The sequence below is a fragment of the Acanthochromis polyacanthus genome, chromosome 24, assembly GCF_021347895.1.
Source record: "Acanthochromis polyacanthus isolate Apoly-LR-REF ecotype Palm Island chromosome 24, KAUST_Apoly_ChrSc, whole genome shotgun sequence".
NCBI lineage: Eukaryota > Metazoa > Chordata > Actinopteri > Pomacentridae > Acanthochromis > Acanthochromis polyacanthus.
The window spans coordinates 4931804-4959588 of record NC_067136.1 but is presented as its reverse complement, the minus strand read 5'-3'; the positions used below and the strand labels follow the sequence as shown (position 1 = coordinate 4959588).

The following is a 27785-nucleotide window of genomic DNA, read 5'->3' as shown; positions in this document are numbered from 1 at the left end:
TTTATATGTCAGAAGAAGGATTTTAAATTCTATTCTGGATTTAACAGGAAGCCAGTGAAGAGAAGCAAGTACACACGTGGACAAAATTGTTGGTACCCCTCAGTTAAAGAAGGAAAAACCCACAATTCTCACTGAAATCACTTGAAACGCACAAAAGTAACAATAAATAAAAATTTATTGAAAATTAAATAATCAAAAACAGCCATTACTTTTGAATTGTTGATTAACATAATTATTTAAAAAAACAAACTAATGAAACAGGCCTGGACAAAAATGATGGTACCTCTATAAAAGATTGAAAACTATTTGACCAGAGTGACATGATTAACTCAGGTGTGTCATTTAATTGACATCACAGGTGTTTCCAAACTCATAATCAGTCAGTCTGCCTATTTAAAGGGAGACAAGTAGTCACCCTGCTGTTTGGTGAAAAGGTGTGTACCACACTGAACATGGACAACAGAAAGCGAAGGAGAGAATTGTCCCAGGACATCCGAAAAAAAATGATAGACAAACATCTTAAAGGTAAAGGCTATAAGACCATCTCTAAACAGCTTGAAGTTCCTGTGACAACAGTGGCTCATATTATTCAGAAGTTCAAGACCCACGGGACAGTAGCCAACCTCCCTGGACGTGGCCGCAAGAGGAAAATTGATGACAAATTGAAGAGACGGATCGTTGGAATTGTATCCAAAGAGCCCAGAGCAACCTCCAAAGAAATTAAAGGTGAACTCCAAGGCCAAGGTACATCAGTGTCAGATCGCACCATTCGTCGTTGTTTGAGCCAAAGTGGACTTCATGGGAGACGACCAAGGAGGACACCACTGCTGAAAAAAACTCATAAAAAAGCCAGACTGGAATTTGCAAAAATGCATGTTGACAAGCCACAAAGCTTCTGGGAGAATGTCCTTTGGACAGATGAGACCAAACTGGAGCTTTTTGGTAAGGCACATCAACTCTATGTTCATAGACTCAAAAACCAAGCATACGAAGAAAAGAACACTGTCCCTACGGTGAAACATGGAGGAGGCTCAGTAATGTTTTGGGGCTGCTTTGCTGCATCTGGCACAGGGTGTCTTGAAAGTGTGCAAGGTACGATGAAATCTGAAGACTATCAAGGCATTCTGGAGAGAAATGTGCTGCCGAGTGTCAGAAAGCTTGGTCTCAGTCGCAGGTCATGGGTCTTCCAACAGGACAACCATCCAAAACACACAGCCAAAAACACCCAAGAATGGCTGAGAGAAAAGCGTTGGACTATTCTAAAGTGGCCTTCTATGAGCCCAGATCTGAATCCCATTGAACATATGTGGAAGGAGCTGAAACATGCCATTTGGAGAAGACACCCATCAAACCTGAGACAACTGGAGCTGTTTGCTCATGAGGAGTGGGCCAAAATACCTGTTGACAGCTGCAGAACGCTCATTGACAAATACAGAAATCGTTTAATTGCAGTGATTGCCTCAAAAGGTTGTGCAACAAAATATTAAGTTATGGGTACCATCATTTTTGTCCAGCCCTATTTCATTAGTTTGTTTTTTTAAATAATTATGTTAATCAACAATTCAAAAGTGATGGCTGATTTTGATTACGTCAAAAACTATCTGTACCTTTATTATCAAAAACTGTCTGTACTTTGATTATCAATCACTTTATGTCTTGATCATCCTTGGTTTCAATCACATGAGTAATAAGTAAAATAAAGCTGGACTTATCTTCTTTGTTTCATTACAGTCACACCGTGGTAATGATGCTCTTGACCTTCCTATTCCTCAGAACCAATACAACTCTTTAATATGCACACTTAGTAAATTATAAAACACACACCAATGGGTGTGTACACACCTATTCTCATAATAATGCTGTTACTCTTCATATTCACTTGTTGCATCATTCCAATTTTCAGAACACTCATGAGTAAGACGATGAGCAGAACGATGTCCGAGGTAATGTTGGGCGATGAATTCAGAGCACTCATGGCCAAAAAAAACCACTTCAAGAAGGAGAGGAGCTGGTGCCTGTATCCTCTATCGTGTAAAATATTTTGTGTTGGCCTAAGGTTAGCTTAGGCCAAAAGGGGGAATTGTGGGAAATGGTGTGTTTTATAATTTGCTAAGTGTGCATATTAAAGAGTTGTATTGGTTCTGAGGAATAGGAAGGTGAAGAGCATCATTACCACGGTGTGACTGTAATGAAACAAAGAAGATAAGTCCAGCTTTATTTTACTTATTACTCATGTGATTGAAACCAAGGATGATCAAGACATAAAGTGATTGATAATCAAAGTACAGACAGTTTTTGATAATAAAGGTACAGATAGTTTTTGACGTAAGCTGTAATCAGTAAAGAACATGAGCTTGTTGTGTGTGCAGTCTCTAATCTTGCTTTGCAGCGGAGAAGTCATTCCTATGAGAGCGTAATGACAAAACATCAGCTGTGACAGAGGACAGCAACGCAGCATCGGAAGGGGCGGCCAGCCTAGATAGATAGCTATACACACTGTTAGAGTATAAGAAGACTGGGTCAGGAACAGTTAGTCTGATTCCATCTGAACTGACTGAACACTTGTTGTTGGTTAGGGACAGAGGATTCAGGCCCAGAGCTCTGTATCACATTCAGTTTTGCTGTAATAAATACTTTTGATTTTAAGAAGAAGTCTCCTGACTACTCCATCAAAAGAACTGGGCGGAAACAGCCTTACACATATTCTGTTGGTTTGTTTAATTGTAGGATAGGCTGATTTCCAACAGCTGCTAGCATACATAACCTAGTTAGTAATACATTGTTAATAAATTCTACTTTGTGTACATTTGAGTCACGTCTGTCTCTCGTGTCATATGTACCTGTGAGACCTTTCCCTGTATTTATTTCTTTCTTTCTTTCAAGTTTATTTGTAAAAGGACAGCGTGCAGTTACATTAAAAAGATGGCTGCACCAGATTTAGCTTCATGCTAATTTCCATCTGTAGTCCTTGGTCCATAAAAACAAACATTCCTTATTTAAAACAATGCATTTAAAACACATTACATTAACAAATCAAATTAAAATCAATATTAGAATATTTACAAATATGTGTGCAACATTGTTGGTTTATAGAACAATTATCAAAATACAAAAGTATAACGAGGAAGACTGTATTCAAACCAATTACAATATATTTAAAGTGCATTTAAATGACAAAAACAGAGTGCAAAAGTACAAAGTTAAAGTGCAGAGTTGTATGCGAAACAATAGCTTCGTAGATCCTAAAGGTGGAAGCTATCAGATGGTGCCGACGAGGGTATCATCTGATGGCCAAATACCCGTCTGGTATTATTAATGCGAACAGGACTGATGATCAAACAGCCAGTTTTTAAAGCTGTGGAAATCTGCCGTGTTCTTAAAATTATCAGGCAGCCCATTCCATTCCTTGATGGCTTTGTAAGAAAAGGCTGACTGAGAGAAGGCAGACTTTCTTTTGGGAATGTGGCAGTCACCCCTGAACACCGACCTAAGCACTCTACTGGTTAGTTGAGAGCGTAGCTGTACAAAGGTCTTTAGAGGGGGTGGAGCCGCGTCATGTAAGATTTTATGTACCAGGCGGATATCAGAGTACCTGATCAGGTTGTCAAAGCTTAAAATGTTATATTTTTCCAATATGTTGCAATGGTGGTACCGCCGGGGCTTTTTATCTAGGATTTTCAAGGCCTGATTATGTAGTGCCCTAAGAGGGTTTAGAACTGTCAGTTTGGCTTGAGACCATGATGACATACAATACAACATAAGGGATATAATTACAGCATTGAAATAAGTTTTTGCAGCTTCCAGCGACAAAGAGCTCCTAATGTGCTGGAAGTTCTCAATGTTAAATTTTAGAACCTGACAGATCTTTTTGACGTGCTTTTTAAATTTAATCGTAGGATCCAATATAACACCTAAGTATTTTACTTCCTCTACGTTTTTGATCATATGACTACCGACATAGATATTAGGGGGGGCATTTAGATTTTGCTTGTTGGAGAAATACATTGTAACGGTTTTATCTGTGTTCAACGTAAGCCATGACTTTTTAAGCCATTCAACTGCTTTTCCCATTGTCACTGAAAGCTTAGATGTGGCAGAATTTGCATCAGAGCCGTGCGCAAAGAAAACCATGTCATCAGCGTACATCAGCCTGTACTGGAGTGGTGGTTCCCTCTGATCGGATTCCTGGGGGTGAAATTCCCCCAGGTGGCGTTGTTGGCAATTTGATAACTAGACTGAATACATCAACCCTCGTAGTCTTGCCACATATGTATGTCTATGGGCTAGATAGCTTCCAGACGCTGTGAGCCAATGAGGGCTGACGTCGCTACGCGGCGGCCATCTTTGCTGCTGGATCACTGATAACATTAATGCCTATGGAGCATGTACTGTTTAATTCACCAGAGCTTGCTCCATTTTAACCGAATTTAAACGGTTTGATTTGTTATAAACGCCAGAGATGTCGTTATGTTATTGTATATTTACAGATAATTATAACCATGGACTTTCATATTAAATTAAAAAAGTAGATAGTAGAGCATTACCTGCCATAGCTGCACACACACACACAGTGAAATTAAATCCTCAGTGTTTATGTTAAACATTTAATAGTTTGATATTTTATATTTCTAATTCATACATATATTAAATATAAAGGGGTAAGTTGACCCACATGATATTTTAAACTTAAACTGAACAAATAATGTACATTAAATGAATTGTGATTCATATTGGTTCAGGCTTTTGGTTCATCTTGCCCCATGGCCATCGTTCTGATAAAACCTAACTAATTTAATGATTCAGAATGATCTTTTGCTAAATGATTCACATAGTTCTATACACTGAATATCACTAACATGAATAATGTGTAAGTTTAGACCTGGGTCCATTTGCTTTAGCATAAAAATAATTATACCACAAAAGTCAAAGAATTCCACAGCCAGTTGGAAATGATGTTTGTGTTCTTATTTTAGGGTTTCATAGTTTTAAAGATCAAGGGGATGGTTGGTTCATCTTACCTGTTCTCCCCTACATATATTTCATTATACATTTTAAATAAACACATTCAGTAACATGACATCAAGGTTTCTTTTATTAACAGGTGTGCACAATTACAAAACAATTCAACATTCACTCCAAACCAACAGTAACACTAAACCATGCAGCATTCACTCCAAATAAACAGTCAAAACCGTCCCTTCTTAGAGCAACTTCCCATTGCCTCCTCTTCTCTGTGTTTTGGGGAAACCTTAAAAACATGAAAAGATACCCAAGATATATGAATTATTGACAACATTTTACACCCTTCTTACCTTTAACGTTAATGTAAGGACAAAATACTGAGCTAAATGATGATATTGTTGGGGTAATTCATGCTTGAATGCCGTTATGAAAACCTAAATAACAGTAACATGTTAAAAGAAATATTCAATGATTATCATGTAAACAAACGGTAGAAACATTTCTAAAACGTCAGGGTCAAAATAACTTGTATTATAAAAGTACAAATGCACTAAGTCAGTAACAATTATCCTAAATATGTCCCTCAGGTCATTTCTCTACAAGTGAAAGGTGATTCCACAGGCTCTTATTTTGAAAGAACGTTCATTTGAGCATCCATATGCGGCACTAAAGTGTGGCATCTTGCACTGTAGGGGGGTATTTTTGCAAACACAAAGCCAGCCAGTTACTGTATCACAATGAATCTAAATCTAGGATATATTTCACTAATCAAACAGCTTGGGAACCATGTTAAAATGAAGGAGTAATTATGTCTTTCCCACCTGTATAGAATTAAGTCCAGGTTACTTTGTAATAGTCCAAGTGGCTCACATGTCTCATTCACAACCTCTTGTTTCTTTGCTGGCTAATGCCCAACTGCATCCACACAAAGTGTCATTTAGACAAAATATGTTGTCACAAAATTACTGTTGGTCTCATGGAAACCTATATGGGCCATTCTACCGAATTTGTCCAAAGTGAAGGGTTGGAAAAAACATTTTTAAAGTGTTTTTTTCCCAAAACTTTGTCCATACAAATGTTGTACCATATCTAAGGTACATATATCTTGTATAGTGCAGTCAATATTCATATTTTAATTTCTGCCTGTTCTTGAAATGTTTTTTCCGCTCCCAAAATGTGTCACAACCAAAACACAGCAACACACAGCAATAAAAGGCATTATATTATTCTGTTCATATTGTATTTCCATGCCCCCTCTAAAGAATATTTTTAAATTTTTTTCTTGAAGGGTTTTACAACAAAATCAATAAAAATGATATTTTAAACATTTTTCAAAGTTCAATTTCTAAGACTTATCAAAATCAAAATCCAATCTTTTCCTGTAAAACAAATTCCACTGATTATATAGATCTCAGAGTTAATGAGTTATGAAACTGAACATACATTTAACGAATAGTCATCATAAAATGTTAGTTGATGACTCAATATCTTTTATTTTTTACAAAACACCCACTTTGGTAGTGACCACTATTTTTTGTTTGCAAGGTTGTGTCATATTCCCTCCACCTTTTAGCTTAATATTAACTTCTAGCATGTCTTACATTGGGAATATTATGAACACAAATGTTTATAATCAATGAAATGAAGTAACTTATTATCAAAGACATTTATTTTGAAGGCCAGCATTAGCCTAGTCAAACATCTCAACACATCTGCTGTAACATTACTTAAAACATCTTTTTTTTTTAAAAAAATACACACACCAGAAAGTGTGATGCAAGAACTTTACTTAACTTAAAACAAACAACTTCCTAAGAATAATGTGGTGAACACTCTTGGGCTAAAAATCTATTTTTTCAAATATTTTGGTGAATATTTTGTTCATTTCTCCCTGTTGCTTTCTCCTGATGTTGCATAATTTAAAACATGAATCAGCATTATCTACATGTTTTAAGAGGTAATAACGATCAAACACTGAGTTAAGTAAGTGGACCATTACATGTTGTCACAACCGAAACGATCGTGTCACAACCGAAACTCTACCATCTGTTTCGGTTGTGACTGTTTCGGTTGTGATAATTTTAGCTAATTTTAGCTAATAGCTAAAAAAATGCTACTAAGCACATGGCCAGCAAATGGCCGTTTGAACAGGTGTACACACATAAAAACATCATATGTTGCATTAAACCTCCACAGGTTTACTTAATTGCAGAGAATATGTGTTTGGTAGTGACAATTAAAAATGTTCCAGACAGATTTTCAGATTTTGGAGCACATTTACTCCAAAATGGTGAGAGGTAACTGCTCACCATGATGCCATGAGGTAGAGGGATGCTGAGTCTCTGCCTGATCAAAAAAGCAGGGCTGTGGCTAAAACCAGCTCAACCTATGTGGTAAAACTATCTGTGTTTCGGGCGTGACATGAAAGCGTGGGACAGCATTTTTTTAATGATCTTTTTAAATTAAAAAATTAAACCCACAATACATCCAAATCATTTCAATGCTGTTTAAAAGAAATCAACAAGATATTTTAAAAAACATCATTGAAAAAAATACAAAATTGTTTTAAGTATTATTTTCATAGGTCAGAATTTAGGGCTCAGGGTTGGGACAACTACTTCCCAATAGAAAGCACACTATAAATGATGATTTTGTATATATTTCGCTTCTTACTATCTATTTGCTGTCTTGTGTGTTAAATAGATCATCAAAGAATCTTAGTAAATATGTAAAGTCTGAATTCTTAATTGTTTTGTTACATAGTTTTATTAGTGTGGGACCACAGTTTGGACAAATTCGGTAGAATGGCCCATATAATAACTGAAACTCCCAGATTGCAGCCTTGCAAATGGCTGTAACTGTTAAAATGAGTATATGAAGTTGTTTTGCAGTCAGCAGAAGCTTTATTGGAACTCAGGACAGCAGCATTACACTGTGATCCACTGGGATAAGGTCAGTAGAGCATGTGCACTGGTAAGTATTCAGGACACATCTGACAGCACATCTGAGACGCTTTCATCTGAACGATCTACATCCTCTCCTTTTAGTTTTCTATTTCTCAACCAGAACAAACTTATCGGCAGTGTAATGTCAAAGAGTAACCAAAGATATTTCTGCATAAATTTAGCAGTTTATAATAATAAAAAATAAAATACACCTGGCAGCATCATCTTCTAAAACTTCTGGTACTATTGCAACAGCAATACACACAACTTGGCATGAAATTTAATAACATTCATTTACACATTTTCCTCTTTTTTTCAGCATGTAACTAGTCATTGTACTTAGGATTCGGCCTGGAAATTCGGCCAGACCGTGTCACATATGGGGACCCTCTGCGTGACACATGGGCAGATGAGTGGTCTTGACGCTCCCTGGTGTGCTGGTAGGTGGTCTTTGGTGAGGGGTGAGGCAAAAGATGATGCGGTGTGGGCGGTAGAGTGTCCGATGAATCAGGCACTGCTGGCTGAGAACCAGAGCCACCTGGGTCAACGTGTGGTGGTGGCGGGCTCTCTGCAACAGGAAGGATGTGGCGGCGGTTCCTCCTGTAGACGCCTCCGTTGGACTCAACCATGTAGGAGCGCGGCTCCTTACACACCTGTGTCACCGTGCCAAGCCGTTCATGCCCTTTGGTGGTCTGCAACCTGACAACTTGTCCTTCTGTGAGTGGCTGCAGTGGGCGGCTTGTAGCATCATGATACTGTTTTTGGATTAGTCTTCTTCTTTGAAGCTGGGCAGACACCTGACTTGCACTCAGTGGGGCGGGTACCAGAAGGCTGCTGTCAATGGGGAATGTTGAGCGTGTTTGTCGAGACATGAGACGTTCTGCTGGTGAACCTAATGTCTTATCACGTGGAATGTTCCTGATGTTTAGCAGATTAAGGAAAACGTCCGCTCCGTCTTGGTGTGATTTTTCCATCAGCTGTTTGGCGCTGCAGACTGCACGCTCAGCTAGTCCATTTGACTGTGGGTATTCAGGACTGCTGGTGGTGTGAGCAAAGTCCCACTGTCGAGCAAACTCTTGGAATTGCTGGCTTGTATATTGTCGGGTATTATCTGAGATCAGGGTGTGAGGTACTCCGTGAACGGAGAAATGTCTTTTCAGCTTTTTGATGACAGTGGCTGATGAACTGTCACGGAGGAGATCTATTTCAAACCAGCCTGAGTATGAGTCCACTAGCACTGAATACTGCTGGTCATGCCATTCGAAGATGTCAGTGGCAACCGTGGACCATGGGAGAGTAGGAACTGGATGTAGTTGGAGTGGTTCCTTCTGTTGGCGTGAGCGCGTACTGTTGCATACAGCGCAGGATAGTAGCTCTTTGGTAATATCTTTACTCATGCAGGCGGGCTGGGGCTGTGTGGATTGGCTTTTTTAGTATGGAGACCAGGGGTTGGTGGTCTGTCTCAATGAGAGTGTGTTTGCCATAGATGTAGTCTCTGAACTTGGTGCATGTGAAAACAGCAGCGAGCAGTTCTTTTTCGATTTGCGCATAGCGAGTCTCTGTCTGACAGTGTTCGAGATGCATATGCGACAGGCTTTCCATCTTGCAGACAAGCTGCACCCAGTCCATAGCGAGAAGCATCGCATGTCACTGGTTTCTTTACGTTGAAATATGACAGGACTGGTGAGCTGGACAGGGATGACTTGAGATTGTCAAGTGCTTGTTGGTGATGTGGAAGCCAGCACCATGCTGTGTCCTTATGAGTGAGCTGCCTGAGTGGTGCTGCAATGTTGCTCAGGTTAGGAATGAACTTCTCGAGGTAATTAACCATGCCCAGGAATCGTTGCACAGCAAGAGAGTCGTGTGGAACAGGCATGTTTGTGATGGCTTCAGTCTTTGTGGGGTCAGCCTTTAATCCTTCTTTTGAGAACACATGACCCACAGAGCAGACTTGATCGAGGCGGAACTTGCACTTTTGCGGATTGAGTCTGAGCTTGATCTCTCGTGCGCGGTCGAGCACTTTTCTTAGATTGGCATCATGTTCTGCAGCATCATGACCTCCCACAATGATGTCATCCACGATGATGCAGCATGGGTATCCAGCAAATAGTTGCTCCATTGAACGCTGGAAGACTCCACTGGCTGAATTTATGCCAAATGGCGGTGAGTAGTGATGACTTGTGGTCGAGCTTTATTTGCCAGAAGGAGTTCTTGGCATCAAGCACTGAAAACAGGGATGAACCAGACATTTGAGTGGTAACTTCCTCCACACGACGCATCGGGTAGTGGGGTCTCTTTAAAGCTGTGTTTGGATCTTTGGGGTTGATGCACAGTCTTATTTCTTCTTTGTCTTTTTTGTGTGTTGCAACCATGGATGAAACCCAGTCTGTTGGCTCTGAAACAGGAGTTATGACTCCTTTATTAGTCATGTTGTCCAGTTCAGCTTTTACACGATCCTGCATTGCCAAGGGGATGCGGTGTGCTGGGCGAACAACTGGCTGAACAGCTGGATCCAATGTCATCGAGTAGGTGGTTGGCAGTTCTCCTAGTTCATCACTGAACACATCCCTGTAATGTTCTTTGATATGTTCTACAAAGTCCAATTTGGTCTCTGTGCTGATCTGATGAACATGAGGACTCAAAGTAACCAGTCCAAGACGCAAACATGCACGAAATCCCAATAGTGGTGTGACGTCACGGTCAACCAGGAAGAAAGGTAGTGTGTGTTGCTCTCCATTTAGATAGCAAGGCAGTGTGACAGAACCTGCAGTTTCTATTTTGCTGCCTCCGTATGCCATTAGTTTGTGGTCTTGCCAGGTGGTGAGATGGTCGCGCCTGACAACTGCTGGTAGGTTTCTTTAGCAATAACGTTGCACTTTGCTCCTGTGTCTACCTTCATTTCAATTGGCTTGTCATTTATGTGCAGCGTGACATATCCTTCATCCTGTTCATCCATCTGGGTAACTGTGTCCACATCAGATACTCCATCAACATAGAAAGTCTCATCGTTGACATGTTCAGACTGTTCTATATCCAGCTGATGAACTGGTTTCCGAGCATAGTGCTTTTTTGTGAAGCTTCTCTTTTCCATGTTCTGATATGCTTGTTTGGACCTGCAGCACTTCTTGTAGTGATTCATTTTTTTTGCATTTGTGGCATTGTTGACCATATGCTGGACATTTGTCCCTCTGCGCTATGTGGTCGCCCCCACAATTACTGCAGTTTGTGATGGACTTGGCATCATGCTTTCCTGAATGGTTATACCGTGGTCTTTGCTGCCCTCTAGCGGAGTTGGGCTGAAGTGCATCTACAGTCGCTGACTGCTTTGTTAATGCCCTCGTGTTCTCCTCGGTCACTTCATATATATACGGCAAGTAGATATAGCTTTTGTCAGAGTAAGATCACTATCACGTAGCAAGGCTTTGAGAATGCTGTCTTTGTTTATGCCACAGACGATTCTGTCACAGATAAGCTCATCTGTCAACTCTCCAAAGTGGCAATTCTTAGCTTTAATTTTCACTGATAAATGCTTCAATTGTCTCACCTTGTTTCTGATTTCGGGTGTGGAATTCATGTCTTTCCATTGTTTTATTATGTTGTGGGTTGCCCATCTCCCGAAATTTCCGTTTCAGGCACTCAGGGTCTTCTCTGGACTCGGCTGGGACCAGAACGGCTCCATTGTCTCCTGGCGCCCTAACTTCTGCCGCGTAGACAAATGAACGCTCCCGCTCGATGGCTTCTGCTCCTGCGAGATTGAGGAGGATATATGCCTTTGTCTTGGGAGGCTTGTCGGCGTGAGCAGCTTCGATGAAGATATCATACTCCCTGTCGAACACGTGCCAACTCTCAGCGACGTCTCCTTCAAAAACGAGCGGGTCCGGTCGGCGAAATCCCTCTGCCATGGCTCGTTAGCAACCGCTTTAAGTCGATGTCCAACGCTCGACAAAAAACTTGCTGGAAAATGCAAAAAAAAAAAAAACTCACAACAGGCAGGTCTGAAGATCTTCTGACACCATGTTGAAATGAGTATATGAGGTTGTTTTGCAGTCAACAGAAGCTTTATTTGAACTCAGGGCAGCAGCATTACACTGTGATCCACTGGGATAAGGTAAGTAGAGCACTGGTAAGTACGGCAAGTGACTTAGGACACATCTGAGATGCATTCATCTGAATGATCTACAGTAACAAACACACAACTATGCAGCGATTTTTGAAAAGAAAAAACTGCAATTTCAACAGGTCTGTGTGGCCTGAATCATAGCCATGTTAGTAAGGTTTTTAACAAACCAAACCGTTTGTAAATCTGTCAAGAATTCAGCAAGTTAAGTGTATTTTTGTTTGTGTAGTCGCTCACCTTCCATCCACTACTATAGAGCGCTCCAGAACAGTCCCCCTCGGTAAGATGGCCGACCGGTGACGACGGCGGTGAAAGTCCCATCAGCCATCTAGCCTTTCTATGTATTCACCTTATTTTGCAGCTTCACCAGGGCGGCGCCACATTACAGCATTTTGTCCTGTGATTTCCACTTCAGACCGGAGGTGCAGTTGTCAACAAAAGGAACGAGCGGTGTAAGCTAACCAGCTAGCGATTTTATTTCATCAAGATGTCGAGGCTGCCATAATAACTGGGCCAAGAGGAGAGAGTTTTTGAAACAAACCTGTTTTGAACATCATGTGGAGAGATGGGAGTGTTGTGGGGCTCCTTATAATCTACATCCAAAGATGAGGAGCACATGCGGCTGTGGCTGAAAGCGCTAAACCTTAAGTGCCCACCGAAGCGCCCTTATGTATGTTTGTTTCATTTTGTGGACAGAGAGCCGACAGAGGAGCACCCTTACCCCGAGAAATGGCTCGGCTATGATGCTCCAGTAAAGAAGCCACGGCGGGCTTTGAAGAGGTTGTCAGATACGGGTGAGTGAGATATTGTTTTGCCTGACGTAAAGTTCCATGATCCATGCTGTGATTACATTTAATGATCAGTTATGAACAATTAACTGAAACCATTTCTAAAATGACATTTTAAATTGTATTAAGATGGTTTTGAACACTGTGATCAGTCTTAATGTAGCTTACATTATTTCTGGATACTTGTAAGACTTAAAGTTTGCAGCGTTGGTCAGTCTCAGTATTTTTAATTCTTGCTAGTCTGCACTACTTGTCATTATGTGGACCTTAGCAACACTCACATGACCCGTGGATGTTCTGGTTGAAGTTTAATTCCTAATAAAAAACATTTTGTTGTGTTTTTTGTAACTTAGATATGACAGTCAGCGTCAAAGACGTTGTGATGTGGAACCTCAGTGGGAGGATCTGTCTGTCTCTGAACACAGCTATGCAGCAAGATCATCACTCCATCTGAAGCCCTGACATCTGACATCTTTACAGTATAATTTTAATAAACCTAAACATTTCTGACCTGTTTGTAAATTGTTTGTTATTAACAAATGTTATCAATGTGTTTATGTTACAAATACTTATTTTTTAAAACACTTACTGCTGTAATGACTGAGTGTGGCCTTAAGTGTAGACATCAACACAGAATTTGGTTTAAAAAAGTAATGGAATTTATTTATTCAATTCAATTCAATTTTATTTATATAGCGTCAATTACAGTCAACTCGTCTCAAGACGCTTTACAGAACCCATATGCCTGACCCCCAGAGCAGCCCAAAGGAGACAGTGGCAGGAAAACACCCTTTTAACAGGGAAGAAACCTCGAGCAGAACCCGGCTCTATATAGGGGGGACCCATCTGCCTGCTGGCCGGGGGGGTTATGAAGTGAAAGATTGAGATAAAGGAGAAAGTGCATTTTTGTAGGATGAAAAGAGTTTCTGCAGGATGCTGGCTGGACTGAAGCAGAGGTGGGTTTGGCAGACAGACAGACAGGTATGCAGATGTCCTATCAGTCGCTTTGAGCCGAGGTTCCTCTGAGTCCCCACATTCCAGAGCCGCTGTTCATCCGTGCAGGATGAGTTAGCCCACTGGACACAGCATCTTCAACCTGTCATCAGAAATGATTATTGATTAGTTTATATTTGTGATATAAAAGAGGACAATTTGAACTTTAATTCAATTCAATTCAATTTTATTTATATAGCGTCAATTACAGTCAACTCGTCTCAAGACGCTTTACAGAACCCAAATGCCTGACCCCCAGAGCAGCCCAAAGGCGACAGTGGCAAGGAAACACCCTTTTAACAGGGAAGAAACCTCGAGCAGAACCCGGCTCTATATAGGGGGGACCCATCTGCCTGCTGGCCGGGCGGGTTGAGAAGGACAGAAGAGGGCAAGGGGGAGGGATGGGAGAAGAGGGAGGGGTGGGAAAGCAAGGAAAACACAACACACATTTGGATACATGTATGACAGGATATGTGACACAGACAAAGTATAAGCTAACATTGAAAACTGACTCATAGTTTACTCTGATGATGTACAGCTCTGACATTAAACATACTCCATATATAGCTAGCAGTAAAATTCAAACAGTATGTAAGTTAGCATAACAGTATAGTGAAGGTGATGCAGAGTTGACTGGTGGAAAAAGGGGAGTTGGAAGCAGAGGACTGGAGGAAGGTCAGCAGCAGCATCCCACAGTGGACATGATGGAGACTGGACCAGCTGGTGGAACATCAACCACAGATCTGAAGCATCCAGCTCTGGGACCAGGGACACTCGGAGAAATAGCACAGGGGGAAACAGAGTGAATGTACTGCAATAACGGTATACATATTAAATGTAAAGGTAGATAGAGAAGGGCTCAGTGCGTCAAGAAAAGTCCCCCAGCAGCCTATAGGCCTATAGCAGCATGACTAGAGGCAGAACGAAGGGACGTCCAAGAGGGAGTCAGCTGTGCAATGAAGACACAAGCCGAACCCCTGTGGGTCACCCAGTCAGCCCCAACTATAAGATTTGTCAAAAAGGAACGTTTTAAGCCTGGTCTTAAAAATAGAGAGGGTGTCTGCCTCCAGAACCCAAACTGGGAGCAGGTTCCACAGGAGAGGAGCTGATAACTGAAGGCTCTGCCTCCCATTCTACTTTTAGAAATTCTAGGAACAACAAGTAAGCCTGCAGCTTGAGAGCGAAGAGTTCTACTAGGATAATAAGGTACTATCAGATCTTTAAGATATGATGGAGATTGGTTATTAAGAGCTTTATATGTCAGAAGAAGGATTTTAAATTCTATTCTGGATTTAACAGGAAGCCAGTGAAGAGAAGCAAGTATAGGGGAAATATGATCTCTTTTGCTAACTCCTGTCAGTACTCTCGCAGCAGCGTTTTGGATCAACTGTAGATGTTTGAGAGAACTATTTGGACAACCCGATAATAAGGAATTGCAATAGTCATGCCTGGAAGTAACAAAAGCATGAACTAATTTTTCTGCATCACTCTGAGACAGAATGTTCCTGATTTTTACAATATTACGCAGGTGAAAAAAGGAAGTCCTACAGACTTGCTTTATGTGTGAGTTAAAGGACATGTCCTGGTCAAAAATAACTCCAAGATTCCTCACAGTAGTGCTGGAGGCCAATGTGATGCCATCCAGAGTAACTATTTGCTTTGAAAGCGAGTTTCTAAGATGTTTGGGGCCAAATACAATGACTTCAGTTTTGTCTGAATTTAGCAGTAGGAAGTTAAAAGTCATCCAGGTTTTAATGTCCTTAAGACAATCTTGCAGTCTAGCTAACTGATCAGTTTCATCTGGCTTCATAGATAAATACAATTGTGTGTCATCTGCATAACAATGGAATACAATGCTTCCTAATAATATTGCCTAAAGGAAGCATGTATAATGTGAAAAGTAGCGGTCCTAAGACAGAACCCTGAGGAACTCCATGATTAACTTTAGTATGCTCAGAAGAGTTATTGTTGACATGCACAAACTGGAACCTATCTGATAAGTAGGATTTAAACCAGTCCAGTGCTGTCCCTTTAATGCCAATTGAATGTTCTAGACGCTGTAATAAAATGTTGTGGTCGATTGTGTCAAACGCTGCACTAAGATCTAACAAAACAAGTATAGAGACTAGTCCATTATCTGATGCTATGAGAAGGTCATTAGTAACTTTCACTAGAGCTGTTTCTGTGCTATGATGCACTCTGAAGCCTGACTGAAACATTTCAAACAAATTATTCCTTTGTAAGTGTTCACATAATTGATTTGCAACTGTTCTTTCCAGAATTTTAGAGAGAAATGGGAGGTTGGATATCGGTCTATAGTTAGCTAACACGTCTGGATCTAAAGTGGGCTTTTTAAGCAAAGGTTTGATGACAGCAACCTTAAAAGCCTGTGGTACATAGCCTGTTACTAGAGAGAGATTAATCAGATCTAACATTGAAGAATTAATTAAAGGTAAAATCTCCTTGAAGAGTCTAGTTGGGATAGGATCTAAAAGACATGTTGATGGTTTGGATGTAGAAACTGTTGAAATTAGTTCAGAGAGACATATAGGAGTGAAGAATTCTAAAGATTCATCAGGTCTAACAGCCAATTCAAAAGCATCTGTGACATTTGTAGGAAGGGCCAGATTAATTTTATCTCTAATCATAACTATTTTATGTGTAAAGAAGCTCATGAAGTCGTTACTGGTTAAAGCTAAAGGAATACAAGGTTCAACAGAGCTCTGACTCTTTGTCAGCCTGGCTACAGTGCTAAAGAGAAACCTAGGGTTGTTCTTGTTCTCATCTATTAAAGATGAATAATAAGTTGTCCTGGCATTACGAAGAGCTTTTTTATAGATTACTAGACTATTTTTCCAAGCCACATACACTTCCTCTGAATTAGTGGAATACCACTTTCTTTCCAGCTTTCGGGATGCCTGCTTTAAAGTCCGCAGCTGGAATTATACCAAGGAGCAAGTCTTCTCTGAGATAGAACTTTCTTTTTTACAGGTGCAACACTATCAAGAGTTGTACGCAGTGAGGCTGAAGCATTATTAACAAAATAATCCACTTCTGTGGGGGTAAAATAATAATATCTGCCTTCTGATTTATCAGTAAATGTTGCTGAAGTAAACAGTGAGGGTATTATTTCCTTAAATTTAGATACTGAATTGTCAGACAAACACCTACTGTAATGATATTTGTTCTCAGCTGCTAAACAATCCTTTACTTTAAATTGAAATGTTATCATAAAATGGTCAGAAAGAAGAGGGTTCTGGGGAAATACTGTTAACTCTTCAATTTCTATGCCATAAGTCAGGACAAGGTCAAGAGTGTGATTAAAACTATGAGTTGGTTTATTTACATGTTGAGAAAACCCAGTTGAGTCTAATAGTGAATTAAAAGCTGTCTTTGATGAAAACTATTGCATTCAATAATATTATGGGGTGCCGTCTGTAAAGCAGCTCATTTTGTCACATTTAGCTTCAAACCATGATAAACAAGGGCTGTGATTTTTTCTGGTGATCTTTTACAACATTTACTGCAATATTTGTCATCTTACAAATATCTTAAATAGTTCAATGTAATTATTAAATGTCAGACATAAATGATAAATATAAATGTTAAATATGACATTAACATTTATATTTAGCATTTATATCATTTATCTTTAATATTTACATTAAACTATTTAAGATATTTCTAAGATGAGAAATATTGCAGTAAATGTTGTAAAAGGTCACCAGAAAAAAAAAATCACACCACTTGTTAGTACCTGGTTTGAAGCTAAATGTGACAAAATGAGCTGCTTTACAGACGGCACCCCATAATATTAATGAATGCAATACAATGAATCATATTCAGTGTTTCCTCTTTAGTCACTCAGTTGTCGTGCACCACAACAGCAAGAAAACTACCACTTCTACTTCTGCTGTATCCATAAAACTCTGTAATAGAGCCTTAAATGCAGTCCAAACACAATGTAAGAAATAAATAGTTCATAGTTTAAATATTTTGATGTTAGAACCACAACTTTAAGCATGCATTACATGCACAAAGCAACAAATATTACTGTCTCAAGCGCCACCGTTTTTTTAATAGAGAAAACTTTTCTTCAGTAATTATAATAATGATAACAATGATGGCAAAACAAGTCATGACAAAAAGAAGAGTAAGGTGTAGGACTTTTACCTTCTATAATATCGAGGCTGCATGACAGCACTGTCCTAATCCAGCGATGCAGCAGCATCCCGTTGTCTCCACCGCGCCGCTACTGCTAACTAGCACCCACCAAGTGACTCGTACTGCTGGCCTGGCTCGGGTTCACGTCTGCTTTTAAAAAACATCTTAGAGCCCCTGGTGTCACATCTGTTGACAATTTGATGCTGTAACTCTGTGGAGCCGGCTACCTGGAAAGGGCTGACCGGAAGGGAGAAGACAAAATGCGGAACAACGAAGAATTAAAAGTGGGCGGGGCGAAATAAGGTGAATATCTATGGCTGCAACAAAGGCGAACAATTCATGACTGTTGCACCCCTCCATTTGGAGTGATACATTCCACCCCGTCTAAGTTGGTATGCTCCAGCCCTGGTGCAGTTGAGAAGACGGTGTTCAACTCGTTAGCTTCTCGTCGCTCTGTATACATGCTGTTGTGTGCGTCAGTTGAAAGAATGTAAGTTTGTTTAAGTAAGATATACATAGTGTGAAGGATGTCCACTGAATTATGTTTGTGCATTTCATGTTTAATCTGCGGCATCATGTTACTTGAACGTCGTTAAGTGCCGCTACAGAATGCAGTGTTACGGTCGCATGTGCGTTTAGCACCTGCTGTTATTATAGTAGGAGTTAATGCTTATTACCACGTATGCTCTTGTAGGAGACGTTTATATGCTATGGCTATTGTTGCTGCAGAGATATATATGTGTGTTGCATATGTGCTGTAGAGTGCTAACCTCTGCTAGTTACATATAGTTATTGGTATTTCCTGCATGGAAAGTCCTGCTTTTGTGTTACTTCCCCCTAAGGGAATTCTGTGAAGGGACGTATTATATGGTCTCATGGCACCATCTAGTGGTCATTTTGTAATATAGCGGTAAAGCACCCTACAAGGCCACTGTGACATTTTGTATTAACAAATCGCTGTTAAATGGTAGTTAGTACATAGATATATATTCTTATATTGTGTTATATTTTCAATTTCAGACCACACATACGGCATTCTGTACACCCAGTTGGACTTTTGTCAATAAAGTCTCTGAAGTGGAACACCTGGACAGTCTGTGATTTAATCGATCACACCAGTGGTGGTTGGTGAATTCCGAACCATAAGAATTGGGAAGGAGCCATTGCGCTATACTTTCTTTTAATGGCTGTGTCCGAAATCGCATACTAACGTACTACTCATACTAAGTGTGACGTCAAAATAAGTATGTAGTGCGTTCACATTGGATAGTATGAAAAGACTGAGTACGCGAGAAATACCCGGATGTATACTATAGACCTTTTCGCAATGACATCAGAATCTGGGACACGTGACCACACCTTCCTTAGCAACGCACGCCGCCATTAAAAGAGGGGGACACAAAGTCCTTAGCAACCATGATTTGACCGCCGAAACCACGCGGTTTTGACCCAGAGAAAAATGTCTGGTGATTATTTCGGAAATCTTGAGCCAAAAGCCAAGCTACGGTATAAAGAAAAAATAGAACTGGTTGGTTTGCAGTCATGTCCGTACCAAATTCCTCTGGGATCATGGGAAAACGACCCTACTACGTGTCCAGATCTTCATTGGCACTCCATTTACGAGTACCTTATCAACAGCCCAGGCATCCACACAATGGAGAAGATGAAGACTTATAAAAGCCTGGACTCATACGTTTTCTTTGAGGTATGCTTATATTTATACGTTTTTGTGCATACAGGTCAATGTCAGAATGATAAATGCCTTGTAAGATACGGCTACACCAGCTCCGCTATGCTAAGCTAATGTTAAGCTAGAGTGCCTATATAATGAGAGTGGCGACAACTGGGGATTTGAAGCCATTTTGTTTCCATTCAGTCAATATGGGACGCACAGCGCGAGGTGCACATTCACGAAAACTATGGATTGTTTACTGATTCCAAGACATGTTTTGGACAAAATATTTTACTGGCTTGTTTTGTCTGGATGTCCAAGGTTGGATTATGACCGTTTTGTGGAATATTTTCATCTGTGACTAGTTATGAGCCTTCAAAGGTGAGTTGTGCTGTTTACGTTATTTGCTGTTTGTTGGACAAATGTGTTTATATTACCCGCTGTGGTAATCACATCTGAAAGTGGTTTATACCGGCGGATTCATGAGAATCTAAGCTTTCCATGAGTGTATAATGTTTCTATCATCGAGTTTGCAGCTTCGGTCAATTTAGTAAAATACGTTTTCCCGTCCGCCTGTACGGTGCTGCAGCTGTAAGCATGTGGCTAACAGCATCCTCATGCTAACGGCGGCTAACAGCCCAGAAACAGGTGAACAACACGGAGCCTGTTCGGGTCATATGAGGCTGATAAGTGACTGCAGGTTGGACGGAAAACAGAAAATAGGAAACAGAAAACTGTCAGCTGTTTGTTGAATTGGAAATCATGTGAATGAACAGGGAGGCTGTTGTCGAAGCTCAGATGGGCCGCTGAAGTTTAACGGGTTACCCCGTTAAACTTCAGCGGCCCGTATTTCATGCATCTCCATGCATGAAAATGGTCAAAGTCAAAATAACCACAACTGCCTGAAATCACATCAAACTGTTCTATCTGTCATTCACCCATACATCATAACATTAAAGTACATATATGGGACTAACCTGGCACAAAAACCATGATGAAGTCGGTTTCCATCCCACTCTCCGGACTTTATTTTCCCACAGTTTCCTTCTTTCACTACTCCTGGGAAATCTAAACATGTGGAATCCCTTCTCTGATCGATTTGTGCACCCAAAGGCACAACAGCCCGTCATTTTTCAGGTATTTATGAAGCCAAAAAAGACCTAGAATTACTCTCTGCGTTGTAAACAACATTAACAGGCATAACCGGCGTTCATGAATTGGAAACAAAATGGCTCCTACAGATCACGTGACCAAAATTTTTTGGACCCGTCATGTCGCCACTCTCATTATATAGGCACTCTATGTTAAGCTAACAGGGTGAGCCATTACACATTTTAATTTCAAGTGGAAGTAGTGTATGTATATTAGTTAGATGTGCATTATCAAAACTAAGAGTCAGATACCTGTAAATGAGCTCTACCCACCCTAGGCCCAAGGGTATGAGGTGCTAACAATAATGAGGACAATGCTGCTGATATCAGCATAGTAGTTAGCAGAACGAAAGGGAGGAGAGAAGGGAGACTTGTTTGTTCAGTATTGAGTTTAGGAGTGTTTAAAAATAGCAGTGTGAGTAGAAAGATCCCTGACTTTTTGTGGGAAGCACAGCTAGCACTAGCCTAAGCTAAGTAGCTAGCCCTCAACATTTCAGATAATTATAGACATCATAAGCTTCAGTCAATTCCAGCCATTTTCAGTACAAAAAATCGCTAATATTCTATTTGTAAATAAAAATATGACGAGAAATACAGGGAATATTGGACGCGCATCACGAGGTGCATTTCCTTGAAAACGACCGATTCGTGGATTTTATACCGACTTCAGGACATGTTTTGGACAAAATAGTTTACTGGCTTGTTTCGTCTGGATGTCCAAGGTTGGATTATGGCCGTTTTTTGTGGAATATTTTCATCCGTGTGTAATAATGAACCCGGAAATGTGAGTCGCGCTGTGTACGTTGAAGCCGTGTACAGAGAACGGATGGATGAATATTTGTTGTTTGTCGGACAAATGTGTTTATATTACCCGCTGTGGTAATTACATCTGAAAGTGGTTTATACCGGCGGATTCATGAGAATCTAAGCTTTCCATCGGCGTATAGTGTTTGTATAATCGAGTTTGCAGTTTCAGACATTTAGCAAATTGCTTATGCAGATCTCACAGTGTACCGCGGGTGGGACACTGAAGCGCAACTGAAGCGCAACGGGTTAAGCTTATTAATTAATAATTTCAGAAAATCAGTTAAGGGGTCATAATTTCATGAAACACAACATACCATTGACGAAATGCTGACTGCAAACATAGGACCATTTTGACTGTGGGTTCCATGTGGTTCCATGTCCCAATCAGAAGCTGCCACGTCACAAGGGGGCGGGGCTAAGGCAGGACTTAGCGGGTCCCGTCCAATCAGAAGCTGCCACGTCATAAGGCGGGCTATGATATGGGATCCAATGAGAGACGGCCACGTCATAGAGTCCCTCCCCCGTCCGCCATTTTTGTAGTTTTTATTTTTAATAAAAGGAAATGACGAATTTAAAAATGCCGGAAAGGATAGTTTCAAAAATGATTTATAGCAGGCATAATAATAATAAAGGGTCATCCAATGAGGTGTGAGGGGAAGGGCGAATGAGAACCAATGAGAAGAGGAGGTGGGGTCTTCTTTATATATAAATGGCAGTAGGCCTTTCTGTAGGCCGCAAAGTGGAATAGAACTCACCATGGCTCAGAAAATGTTGGACGTCCGGGGGTACGCGGTTCCCCGGCCTGGTGGCAGCAAATCTCGGGCCCTGCCGCATCCGGAGCCGGCGGTCATCAGCGAGACGCCCATCACCATCTTCCGCGAGACGCCCTCGATGCTGCGGGCCCCGAGGAGATCCATGATGTACCTCCACCGGACCCAGCTGCCTCTGGCCGAGTCTCTGGAGGAGGAACGGCCTCTCAAGGCCTATGGAATGCCGGGCTCCAGGGGCTGGGTTTTCAAGTACAAGACCGGAGAGCTCTGCTTCTACCAGCCGGAGGAGGGAGAAATGCGGAGGCCTCTATCCGTCTCTGCCACGTTGACCTCCATCGACTGGAGCGTGCTGAAGATGGTCATGCAGCAGCATCTCCGAGAGACTTCTCAGGAAAATACAGCCGAGCCTGTACCCTCTAAACGGGCAAAGTTGGAAACCTCCCCGCTAGTACAGAGATGCTCCTGAAACGAGCGGTCTTCAGCGCGGTATGGCAATCCAAAGTTGCGGGGTCTGGCAGATGGTACTTCAGAACCACCCTCCGATCAATGGGGAAGAAGAAGGCCGCAGAGTTCTTTGTTTTGGAGAGTTACAACGCTGACTGTGGGGTATTTCATACCGTCCTGGTCTTACCGCTGGCTGCATGGATTGAGTGGATGGAGAAGGCCGCAGAAAAGATCACCACTCTCTTTTCTAATTGCCGGAGTTGGAGGGATACTCTATCCGTCAAAAAAACTTTAACATTCTAAGATCACGCCCTCTACTTCACAGCCACGCCTCTTTTTCCGTCATCGCTTCATCACCGCCCACCCCTATGCCTTATAAAGATGGTCGGTTGAACTGACGATCACAGAGCCTCTCAACCTGCCTACTGATCAACGTGAGCCAGGTCAACCAGCAGCCCAAAAAACGTTTGACAACCACCGCTGCTCCGCCAGAGTGGTATCCGTGTCGCAGAAAGCTCTTTGGTTCTGCTGACTCGTCGCAGGAGGATTCGATACAGTTTGACTGCTCTCCGGAACTCAGCATGCCGACCCTCTTTGCGGACTGTTCTGAGCCGACTCCTCCCGGATTCCCGGCAGCAGAAGGCTCAGCAGAAGCCCCAGCAGCAGCAGCAGAAGGCTCAGCAGAAGCCCCAGCAGCAGCAGAAGTCCCAGCACCACCACCGCCATCGCCAGCCTCCCCAGAAGCGGTACCCCAGAGGCAGCGGCGGAAGCAGCACCACCTTCACCAACGTCAGAGGATGAGGTGGATGGTTGGGTGTCATCGATGCTCATCAGCAGCATCAAAACGGTTGTGTTTCATCTGCTGAACCTCATCCTCTGCAGTTACCGGCGCGAGCAGTGCTACGGCTGTCAGGTCGACCATCCCAGTCAGAGACAGCACGAGTGTCTGGAGAAGTTGGACAATGATTACTTTCAGCTCCACTTTCACAGGCTGATGGGGAGGCTTTTCACCCCTCGTTTCATCCCGACCATTCAACACCTTCTGAACATCCGCAGAATCTCAGCCGATGATGCCCGAGTTCAAGCTGTGGCGGAGACTCTGCTGTATGAGCTGAAAGCAACCAAAGAGTTCAGAGTTCCCATCAGTGAGATGTACGACGACCTGATTGGGGAGGATGTGGTGAAAATTGGGCAACTGCGGATGGTGACTGCATTCTGGAAGGGTAGCAGCTGTTGATCATGGGAAATGTGTGGACGACACCCGAGACGGCCGACTTGTGCTGGATAAACCTTTTGGCTCAAGCGATTAAAAACAGACTTTCAACATGTACAGACACTATCACAGGTACCAGAAGCGTGGAAGTTAAAAGACTAGAAAACATTTTCAGCATGGTGCGGGCACACTCCGTGCATACACCCTGGGAAATAATTGTACAAACCACTGCAAGAATGAATGGACCTGTGTCACAAACTTTTAGAAAAATAATTCAAGATTGGACTATGGACTCTTTTCAAGTGAAATCTTCTCATTTATTCTCTTTGTACGCTTTGTTTATTGATGTGATATGTTACCGTTTGGAAGACAACTTACCCTTGAATATCTTGTTGGAACTGAACGCATTACAATGTGACATGGAACGTGCTTTTGACGCGTCTCTGTTAGACCAAGCTTTACAGATGATACGAACCTGATCAGTTTGAAGTGTTTTCTACTCTGTTGATGTATCCTTAAATATTTTCTGCTGTGTTGATGTATCCTGATAATTTGTTTTTTATTGTTTGTCAATAACAAGAATGAGAAATAATGAATCTTTATTTTAAATGTGTGCATTTCCTGGTTCTTTTCCAAAAACGTGAGAGAAACCCGTGAGCAATGTGTCTGGCAGACGCATCATGAAAAAGCTTTACAATCCACCCTCACACATGAACAAATGAAAGGTGTGAGAACATATGCCGGCTCTGCCTCCAATAATATATTATATGTGTCATACACATATCACTAATGTGGGGCAAATAAAGAATATCGCTGTCAAAACAAGCAGACTCACCGAGCGGGTTCCGTGGGGAATGGCTAACAGGGATTGACCCAGAACACAATAAAGACAGTTCATACAGTACATCTCTTTATGGTAGATACGTAGCCAATATTTGTTTCCTAGCATTGGCAAGCAACATTCGGACAATCCATTGGTAGCTAGTTCATGGATGCTGCTGTCCAAGGAAGGCTGTATATTGTGATGGTAATGCCAGTGCCCATAAAGACCCGTTCCAATATCTTGGCTACCTCGGTCCACTCCAGTTGATCCAAGCCGCAGCCAATACTGTGAGAACACACAGCAAGAGAGGACAGACAATCAGCCATTATCACTGTTGATACTATCATACCGGGGATACCACATCGTTCACATACCGAGGCATCGACAGCTTGTGTACTCCGTTCCGTATACAATGTGACCTCATATCCTCAAGGCTGTGTAGTAGACTGCTGTATGTGGGTTTATGAAAGGCTCTTTGTTTTGTAACCTGGAACAAGAGACGTGTATATAGAGGTTTTGCTCGCACAATTCAACATAGCCACATAACAAGCATGACGGATTAAGGTGGGTGCAGTTGGCGCATACTAGATAGTAGATGAAACGGCCTTCTCTCAGCAGCACAGCACATTGACCGGGCGCCTTCCCTGTACGAGACACACATGGAGAGCTTGAACAACCCAAACTCTTGGAGGGGCAGGGGAGGTGAATTCTGCTTACCCTTCTTACTCACTCTGTTTCAGTAGCTCGGAAACACCTTTAAACTTCTGTTTAAACAGCACCGCTATGCCCGCTCCCATGCGACAGTCCGCACTAATACAGTGCGCCAGCGCCTCGTCGTTGGGACAGTCGAAGAGATTGCCGGTGACTTGTTTTAGCAGCTCCGGCTTCACTTGAGGACTACGTCTGTCAGCCATAAATGCAACTAAATTATTCCAGCTTACAAGTGGTTCACAGGCTTTCCTCCGAGAGTACCAAGCTCCTCAACCCCGGATTCTGAAGTGTAAATGAAGTCTTCAAAAAATCACCAAGAGAAGTCAGCATTCGAAGGGCAGCAGGATTTATTTGTCAACCAAAAAACAATAAATCCAGGAGTAATTCTTAGCAGTGATAACACCAGAAGAAGAACTGAAGATACTGAGCTGTGCACCATTTTTTATGCTGTGAGCGTCGGTCATTTTTCCACGCCTATAAGGGCGTGTGATAGGAGTGGCAGTTTTGACGCGGTTAAACTTTTCTCAATCTGTTGGTCAGAGCATAACGTCAGGTTATCATATTTCAGCCCTGGAACACTTTACAGAAGACATGCGCATTAAGTGATCATCAGGCCATCTTTTACAGAGAACATGTCCACACATGTTCAAACTTTTTGCTCCACATCTTACCCTCTTTATTTTGTGATAGATTTCATACATATTATACCATTATATATTTTATACGTATGTTTCACATCTGGTTTTACTGTTATTAGACTGAAGAGTCTAATAGCATTTACCATAATAATAATATCATCTTTTACTTATAGCGCATCGTGTCCAAAAACAATACACTACAATACCCCGAGAGGCTCTGTATGGTGGCAGGACATGCGCCGTGAGGTTTTGGTACGCTGGAAAAATTGGCCCGAGACATTTAACAGCTAGGTAGAAGGTGTTGAAAAACTTATTTAAAAAAACCAGACTCCAAACCATCCCCTATCTGGAACCAGCAACATGCTGTTTCTCTCAGTTTCACCGAATGCCCCTCTACCTGTCTGTTTCATACATTTTTACTGAGTGCTTTTAAACATTTGATCTTTCTTTTTGCTTAGCACAGTTTAAGGTGTGTTTCAAGAATACATGAATGTGTTGTTGCCCAATTGCAGGTTGGACTCTCAAGTCAAACTTGACATTTTCCTCCTCTGTTGTTTCAACTTAATGTATTTGATGGTGAGACGCAGTAGGCAAATGTGTAGATGTTATGTTGGTAAACATGCCATCTACACAGGCCTAAACACAGGAGGTAGAGCAAAAAAAAAAAACCTCTACTGCCTGTTTTTGGTCAGCACCTAATCCTTCGAGAGTTAATTTGTGTCTCTGTGACAATTTGGCATGCATTGTTGAGCTTTTCTTTTCAGTTCTTGTTTGAAAGTGCATCTTATGTTACGATTGATTATCTTATGAGTCCTCTCCTCACAAGTTCCTCCCTATGCCATCTCCTGTCACCTTCAGTATTCGGTGTGTGTTGTGTAGTGTGACTCTGATGAGTTGTAGCCCTCCCCATGTCTAAACTGACCTGCTGAATCCTGCTCTGCCCAGTACTCCCAAAGTCCCTGCTTCGCACTCAGCACAAGTTCTGATCAGTGGTGGCGAGTCCATCTTTTTGCCTTTTCTCTCCAGAAGTTAGTAGCTCTCCAGAAATTAGAATTTCTTTTTATTCAAGTGAAATTGTTAAAGGGGACAATGGTGTTTACTCAGATATAATGTCACGAGTGCACAAGTCCAGATTATGAAGGCAAGTTGTACATGGGATGAATGCTCAAGCGTCTTTCCACATTCCATGTTCTGTCTTCATCTAGAACAAAAAAGATGAGGGATGGTGGTTCAAACCTGCTGTTCAGATGTTTAAAAGAAGGCAAAAAAACAATCCATGTAGGTTTGGGAACATGTCTCGAGGTTCGGTCAGGGTAGCCCCCCCGCCTGTCCTCTGTGAGCTCTCACCATCCTGACTTCTGTCTTTTAGTATGCAAACCTCGCTGAGTGTGCAGTGTAGCACCGGGTGCACTCGACTCCTCAGTGGGCTGTGTGATGATGGAAAATGATCAGTCGTGGCATTTTCTGAAAGCACACTGGGAGATATTTGATACTTTTCGTCCTGCTCATCTTTATGTGCATTACCAGTTTGTCGGACACTGAATGTTGTACAATACATGCAGCTTCATGTTTAAAGCAATCCTTAAA

At 41.6% G+C, this 27785-nt stretch overlaps 1 protein-coding gene and 1 long non-coding RNA gene across 2 annotated transcripts; one reads left to right on the top strand and one right to left on the bottom strand.

The window, feature by feature from the left end:
* The first annotated feature begins 10292 nt into the window (after positions 1-10292).
* LOC127532570 (uncharacterized) lies at positions 10293-13322 on the top strand. Its single transcript, XR_007940073.1, has 3 exons — positions 10293-10755; positions 11540-12818; positions 13166-13322. It is a non-coding gene; the product is annotated as an uncharacterized LOC127532570 (long non-coding RNA).
* Positions 13323-24202: 10880 nt separating this feature from the next.
* Positions 24203-26824, bottom strand: LOC127532560 (ADP-ribose glycohydrolase OARD1-like). Its single transcript, XM_051944459.1, has 4 exons — positions 25580-26824; positions 25435-25493; positions 25224-25336; positions 24203-25134 (listed from the first exon to the last, which is right to left on the bottom strand). Exons 1-4 carry the CDS (start codon positions 25761-25763, stop codon positions 25008-25010), a joined length of 483 nt encoding a protein of 160 aa, XP_051800419.1. The 5' UTR covers positions 25764-26824; the 3' UTR covers positions 24203-25007.
* Between the last annotated feature and the right edge of the window lie 961 nt (positions 26825-27785).